Raw genomic sequence first — 8,013 nt, 5'->3', positions numbered from 1 at the left:
AGAGAATGGGGGGTACTAAGGTAACGAATTTCTAAAATATATCATTAATCAAGCCAATTTCTACTCCACCTTTTTTTTTTTTTTTTGCAGGACTTTTATACATTATACTCTTAATGCTTTCTATGATGAATGGAATGAACTCCTAGCTCTTGGAATCCTTTATTTCCTTCAAAACTCAAATTATTACCTTTATTACAAGTTCTTAATCTTTTTTGGGTCACAGATTCCTTTTTTGGGGGGCTGAAGCAATTGGGGTTAAGTGACTTGCCCAGGGTCACACAGCCAGGACGTTTAGTGTCTGAGACCAGATTTGAATTCAGGTCCTCCTGACTTTAGTGCTCTATCCACTGTGCTACCTAGCTGCCCCGGTCCACGGATTTCTTTGGTAAAGTCGTACATAAAATGAGTATACTGAAATGCAATTATCAAAATATTTTTTTTAAATCAAGTTAATGAACCCAACTTATAAATCCCTGTTCTACATGAAGCTTTTCCCAGATTCCTCATCCACTAGAGCATTCCCTCTTCAAAACTACCCTTATACACTCATTCATATTTCTTATTGGCATAAAAGCCCTTTGAGAACAGAAGATATTTCACATCTGTAAATGTGCAGAGCTTAGCACAGGGTCTGGCACAAAACAAGGGTTCAACAAATGATTTTGTGTGTACATATGCACATGTCAATAGCATTCTGTCTCTTATTACAGTCTACTTCTCCCTGCTCTTTTTCACTTTATTCAACAAGTCACTAAATAGTCTTCTCATCTGTAAAGAGGAGATTAAAGTCCCATATACTCTATGAATCAGACACACAAATGTCCATTTTTAATAAACATTTTATTTACTGACCAACAGGGTAGTTCTAAAACCGTAGCTTCTGGAAGAACCACTTGTTTTTGCCTGTCTTGTACCTAGAGAGAAAAAAAGACATTGATGAAGAGATAACATAAGCATCAAGGGAAAGGACAAAGCCTCCATGTTAAAGGGAGACTCTTCCCTCCCCCCATCATACTATCTTTTATAACTCACCTTTCCTCAAACTTGACCTTGGCCTCCCTCCTTGCCTTCCGTTTTAGTGCAGGGTCACGGAACACATCCTTGTTGACAACTGTTTTATCCAATGGGATGTCCACAGAGTATCTGGAGATAGGAAAAGTAGAAGTTAGTGGAGAAGCTACTAGACCCAGCCCCCATTAGCCATGAAGCTAAGAATGCAACTCTACCATCAGAACTCAGGCACAGTCTATCTAGTGAGATCACCAAAACAAATTTTGAAGTACTAGTACCAGATTCTAAACAGTTCTTACACAGGTCAGACCAAGAGGGTAAGTTTAGGTGGGAAATGGAAAGTGGTAGGTAGCCGAGTAAAGGAACAAATAAAGGGCAGGACTAGTACTATTTAATCCTATACTTAATTATGGGCTGAGAATTGGATTAAGGGTGGAAACCTAATTTTGACCTTTCCCCATCCACAGAAAACTGGTTTAAGATCCACCTGAAGTACTCAGGTGGGACAATTGATTAAAGTACTGCAACAAAAGTCAGTACTTTTGCTAGCTGCATGATCTTGTTCAAGGGACTGAATGATTTAATATTTGTAAAGTGATTTAACATTTGTAAAGTACAAAAAGCCTGGTTTGTCACAGGAGCTTAATAAATGTTTCCTTTCCCAATTCTTGTTTTATTTACAAAGAATAAAGATTTTGATCTTGGAGAAGTTATCTTTCAATTGGAATTAGTTATAACTGAAAACCAAGTTAAGCTTTTTTCCCTGGCTTCAGTTTCCTATGTTCCCTCAAACTTTGTATTGGGGTAGAAAGAGGCCATAGGATTATGCCCATTTGGACATTTCTTTTTTACTTTGCTGAGGCAAATGGGTCAAGTGACTTGTCCAGGGTCACACAGCTAGGAAATATTAAGTGCCTGAGGCCAGATTTCAACTCGGATCCTCCTGACTTCAGGGCTAGTGTTCTAATCCACAGCGCCACTTAGCTGCCTCTCAACATTTTTTAAAGCAGAAAGAAAAAGGCTTGGACATGAAATGTTCAATTAGCAAATTATAATCCGTTAATCATTTATGGCAGACCAAAGCCTAAGGTACAAGAAGAAAATGTCAATTGTATTTATTGTGGAAAAGCCCTTAAACGCGTAATGCATACAGAAAATCACTCTTTTAAAGTTAGCTATGGAGAGGACATATTTAACCTATATCAGATTGCTTATTGTTTTGGGGAGGGGAGGGAGAAAACAAAAAATTCACAGAAACTTTTCTCGAAAACTACCTTTAAATATATTTGGAAATATAAAGTACTACTGAGAAAAAAAAAAAAAGATAAAGTTAAGCTATTCCTCTGCCTTCCATGATCTTCTGAAATCTTATGATGCTCATCCAAACCACTTTTTCTTCTCCCAATTCACGTTCCTAGACTTTTGTACCAATATCCAATACCAAGTCGGACTAACTGGAGAATTATCACAGAGGCTTACCTGGTGGGCATGAGGTGGTTGTAGTTGTACACTTTCACGAAAGACTTGATTTTAGATCTCTTGGCAATCTTCTTCTTGCCCATGGCCGCAGTCACTTTGCGAGGATAGCGGTCGATGCCTGCCACCAAGGCATGGCTGTAGGGCCTGTCTGAGGTCCCATCGTCAATGTTCTGAGAAAAACAAGTAGAATCCGCTTGGCAAGCTGCAAAGAACTTGTCCCACACAGGTTCGGGTCTCACCCTACAAACCCCCCGCCGTGAGCAAGCTCCCTTGAAAGCTGGCCTCTCAAGACTTCAGGGCTGCTGAAATATATTCAACCCCCAACAAGAACGCTCAGTAATTTCCCTTTCGACAGAGATTTTGGCAAGATTTGGCGGTGACTCTTCAGATCGACTTCACCCAGATCCCAGTTCTGTCCCAGGTCAGCCTTGGTCTGTTAAGGCTGGGCAGAGCCAGCTAGGTAACCAGCACCCGGCCTCTCCCGGTCCGCCTCTCGCTCTCCATTCGGTCCCCCTGGGCTTTCTCTTCCTCACACAGAGCGCCCCACACCCTAACTGTGCATCTTCTGGCTGCCCACCAAATCCCCTCCCTCGGTGCCCGCCTGCCGGCTTCCCCCACGTGCCCTCCTTAACGCCGTCCTTTTCCTCAGCGAATCATCTCCGCCTCATCCCGGCCCTGGCTCGTTGGTACCGACTGCCTGCAAGCTCATCTCCCCCATTAGGACGTGCGCCTTCTTGAGAGCAGGGACTGGTTTTGCCTCGGCCCGCTTCACTAGGGCTTAGCACCGAGCGGGGTACACAGCAAGCGCTTAATGCATGCTTGGTTGACTTAATTCCTCGCCCGCCCCAACCTGCCCGTACCTTCACGATGACGGCTTTGCGCCCGGAGTACCGCCCGGCCAGGACCAGCACCACCTTCCCGGGTTTCATAAACTTGCCCATTTCTGGGGAAAAGAATGCAGCAGGAAAGAGACCCGTAAGCGCAGGGAAGGCCTCCGGCACCGCCGAGCCCAAATCCGGCCCCGGCTCCTTCAGCCTCCCCGCGGAACCACATTCCCGCCCATCCCACAGACCCCCCGGTCTTAGCTGAGAAGACCTCGAGGGCCCCCGTGCCCCGTAGGGCGCGGATGGCAGCGGATCCTACCGCGGCTCGGAGCCCGAAACTCACCAACGCGAAGCAGGCCTCTCCTGGAGCCAAAAGGAAGACAGCACGCTTCCGCTGACCTTTCACACCGGGCCGGGTGACGTCACTGCCGCCTTAGGCCCCGCCCCCGAGTTTGGGCATTCCAGTCACGATCTGTCGAAGCCCGATTAAGGGCGGAAGAAGCTTTTTGAGAGGGTGCCTGAGCCTGGTACATCGTTCCGTGAAACCAAACTTTATTAGCAGCCCAGGGCGCGGACGAGGGACAAAAAGCTGCTTCCCTGTTTCTGGGATTGGGAGCTAGGGAAGGGTTCAGAGTCGGGTCTGACGGGAGACCCTCCCCGTAGAACAGACGAGGGTGGAGGGGTGGGACCTGCTGGAGCAGCAGCTTCGAGGGACCCCTCCCCCCAGCCTCCGATGGGCTTTTATTAAATCGGCACTGGGGAGGAGCTCCTCTGCCCAGGCCGAGTTGATTGCCCACTGCGCCGAGGTCTGCGCTAAACGCTGGGAATGCAAAGGCAAACAAAGGTCCCCGCGTCAAACACGGATGGCCGCAAGCCGGAGTCCAGTCCGGCCCATCTCCACTCATCCGTCAGTTTCATCTTCCCGACGCCCCCCGCGCTTTCCTAAGCCTAACATCACCTACTGGGTCAAGTATAAAGGCCATTCGGCGCTTGGAGCTCTCCTCGCGTGGCTCCGCCTCCCTGCTGTTCCACCCCCCACCGTGCCACCCTTGCTCCACTCCCAGCGCTTTTACGCCAGGACGCTCGCAACATGTTTTTACCGCTGAACCCCCTATTCCTCCTTACTAAATTTCATCGTTTCCGTCCAACCCCCAAACCGGATGACAGGCCTTTAGTATGTAATTAAATACTGCGGAGAAATAGGTACTAAATAAAACGCATGTAAACTAGGCTCAGCTCAAGCCTGCAAACTACCGTCCCTGCTAGAAACTGCTATTATAAATTATTATAGGATATTACAGAAGAATCCTTAAACGTCTTATAAACTAGGTAGGTATTCCATCTTTCAAACCAAAACCTTGATGCATCTGTTTTATAAGTTTAAAAAAACAACCAAAAAAAGTTGCAAAACTTTTAATATTGATGTAGTATAAAAAAATCAAATTTTATCAAACATTTATTTATTGTTTGTGTAGCTTAACCCAAAGCAAAGCACTGAAAATGCTTAGATGGGCTTTAATCAGTCCCACAAGCACAAAGGTTCGTTCCTGGCCCGACTGTTAATTTTTATTAGACCTACATGTGCAAGTTTTGGCAACCCTGTGAGTGAGGGCCCACTTCCCAGAGTAGCCCATGACACCTTGTTTAACCACACCCCCACGGGTTACGCCAGTGACTAACATTGAGCTATAAACCAAAGTTTGACTAAATCAGAATAAAAAGGGTTGGTAAATCTGGTGCCAGCCACCGCGGTCATACGATTAACCCAAATTAGCAGAAGAATGTAGTAAAGGGTGTTTAAGCACCCTCACCTGTGGGAAGCGTTTTCTACCGCCCCCCTTAATGGGAGTGCCTTCCTTCTGAGATCCTGTAAAGACCTTGTCTGTCTGTAATGCTTGCGTGTTGTTTCCCCAGTTAGATTCTGGGAGAAGGCACTGTTCCCTTTCTTTGTATCCCCAGCGCTCAGCATAGCGCCTGGCACGTAATAGGAGCAATTATTATTGACCTGCTTTGTTCTAAAACTACTTCTTTCAATCTTCTGAGATTTGGTATTTCCTTCTCCAACTCATTTTACAGAGGAGGAAACTGAGGCATGCAGGATGAAGTGACTTGGGCCAGGGTGACACAGGTAAAGGTTTGCCATTTCCTTCTCCGGCTCATTTATTAGACAAGAAAACTGGAGCAAACAGGGTTAGGTGACTTGGCCAGGGTCACACATCTAGAAAGTATCTGAGGCCGGATTTGAATTAATGAAAAAGAGTCTTCCTAATACTAGGTCTGGCACTTTATTCAGGGATAACCATTATTTAAGTCTTTTATGCAGCTCTGCACATAGACTTGGAGTTATGAAACCCTGGGTTCAAATCCTGCCTCAGATCTTTACTATTTTGACTGGGCAAGTCACCTCACCCCATGCAGTTTTCTCATCTGCGAAATGGGATTGTTTTGCAGATAAAATGAGAGAACTTTTGCAAACCTTAAACCTCTATATAAATACTATCACTACAATCAACAATACTCTCCTTTTACTTGTGTTTTGTCTTTTTTCGCCCTGAGGACATTAAGTGACTTAACCAGGGTCACACACCTAGTATTAAGTATCTGAGAACAGATTTGAATTCAGGTTCTCCTGACTAAAGGGCTAGTACTCTATCCACTTCACCACCTAGATGCTCCTATTTTTTCCTCTTTTTGAAGCTATCCAAGGAACTTTACAACAGAAAGTTTTTTTTTTTGTTTGCTTCATACACCCCTTTGGCAGTTCAAGTGGAGCCTGTGGACGGGTTCTCAATGTTTTTAAGGGAATAAAATTACTTAGAATTACAAAAGAAATCAATTTTAATGAAATCATGATTTAATTATTAAAAAAAAAAAATCCACAGGACTCCTCCTCCCAGTGCTGGGCTCCTGCTCTGCAGTCTTCAGTATATACCAATATTTTTTTTTATGCCTCCTCAAAATCTGTATTAATTTAAAGCACAGAGCATTAAAGCTGGATGGTACTTCAAACCCTTTATTTTAGAGATGAAACAGGGTCCAAAAGAGGTTAAATGATTTGCTTAGTCACATAGTGTCTAGGCAGTCCAGGACTGGAATTCAGGTGTTGGAGATTACTTAAAAGTTATTTTGGATGATCTATTAGAGAGCAGCTGGCTTCAATGGTGTGCTGAATTTCTGTGGCCAATTACTACATTTTCAGTGTGAGCTTTTACACCTCAGAAACAGACAAATGCTATAAATCAGGGGTATGATTTGTTTTCTCTGTTGCTTGGATTTAAGACAGAGATAATTAAAACTTGTTATGCATACATTTTTCCCTAGAAAGTAGATTAACATTTGCCAAATCTTTGCTAGCCTCCTGCAATTAGTCAATCAACAAACAAATATTTACTGTAGGCTAGGAACTATGCTAAGCACTGGAAATACAAAGACAAAAGTCCCCATCCCCAAGGGGTTTAGATTTTAATGGGAAGACATGTATGGACTGTTTAAGTAATGAAATACGCATATAAAATGAAAGCGGAGCAATCTTGGGAAGGAGGGCACCATTTCCTCAGAAGTCAGAAAAGTTTTCATGGAGAAAGTGGACTAAGTCTTAAACTAAACTTGGGATTCTAAGAGGTAGAGAGAAGGTGAGGGTCTATTCCTTATATGGAAGAGTGCAAAGTGATAGAGACGAGAAACTGAGGATGGTAAAGGCATTTTGGTCTCACTATATTGAGCAGAGGAGAATAATGTGTAATAAAAGCCAGATGGTGAAGACCTTTAAACCCTAAGAGTTTGAGTAAGTCATAGGGGTGGAAAGGGGACATAGTAGAGAGAAGTGGGATTTTCAAGTGATGAGCCTTGCCAACAGACTGGAGAGTAAAGTGAGAATGTGGAGTCAAGGATACCACCAAAGTTATGAACCTGGATGCCTGCAAGTTTGGTGGTGTCCTTGACAGTAATAGAGAAGTTCAAAAGTGTAGATGTAGAGGGAAAGAAAAATGAATTTTGTGTTTGTGGCAGCCCTTTTTGTAGTGGCTAGAAACTGGAAACTGAGTGCATGGCCATCAATTGGAGAATGGCTGAATAAATTATGATATATAAATGTTATGGAATATTATAGTTCTGCAAGAAATGACCAGCAGGATGATTTCAGAAAGGCTTGGGGAGCCTTATATGAACTGATGCTGAGTGAAGTGAGCAGAACCAGGAGATCACCATACACGGCAACAACAAGACTATACAACGATCAATTCTGATGGACATGGCTCTCCTCAACAATGAGAGGATCCAAATCAGTTCCAATTGTTTAGTAATGAAGAGAGTCAGCTATACCCAGAGAACTATGGAAAATGAGTGTGGACAACATAGCATTTCCATTCTTTCTCTTTGCTTGCATTTTTGTTTTCCTTCTCAGGTTTTTTTTTTCTTTCTAGAGCCGATTTTTCTTGTGCAGCAAGATAACTGTATAAATATGCATACATATGTTGGATTTAACATATACTTTAACATATTCAACATGTATTGGACTACCTGCCGTCTAGAGGAGGGGAAAAGGAGGGAAAAAAGTTGAAAAGAAGATTTTGCAAAGGACAATGCTGAAAAATTACCCATGCATGTTTTGTAAATAAAAAGCTATAATTAAAAAAAAAAAAAGATTCTCTCCCCCCTCCAAATAAATGAATTTTGTTTTGAATTTGAGATGCCTAATAGT

General features: G+C 43.4%; 1 protein-coding gene across 2 annotated transcripts; it reads right to left on the bottom strand.

Moving 5' to 3' along the window:
* Positions 1-821: 821 nt before the first annotated feature.
* On the bottom strand, positions 822-3,804 carry RPL27 (ribosomal protein L27). 2 transcript variants are annotated; one of them, XM_012548233.3, is made up of 5 exons: positions 3,658-3,804; positions 3,351-3,433; positions 2,491-2,660; positions 1,033-1,143; positions 822-914 (listed from the first exon to the last, which is right to left on the bottom strand). In XM_012548233.3, exons 2-5 carry the CDS (start codon positions 3,429-3,431, stop codon positions 866-868), a joined length of 411 nt encoding a protein of 136 aa, XP_012403687.1. In that variant the 5' UTR covers positions 3,432-3,433; positions 3,658-3,804; the 3' UTR covers positions 822-865. The 2 variants fall into 2 exon arrangements, with proteins under 2 accessions (XP_012403687.1, XP_003768202.1); XM_003768154.2 differs by having other exon boundaries at positions 3,634-3,712.
* Between the last annotated feature and the right edge of the window lie 4,209 nt (positions 3,805-8,013).

The sequence above is a fragment of the Sarcophilus harrisii genome, chromosome 4 (genome assembly GCF_902635505.1).
Source record: "Sarcophilus harrisii chromosome 4, mSarHar1.11, whole genome shotgun sequence".
NCBI lineage: Eukaryota > Metazoa > Chordata > Mammalia > Dasyuromorphia > Dasyuridae > Sarcophilus > Sarcophilus harrisii.
This window is presented reverse-complemented; position numbering and strand designations above follow the sequence as displayed.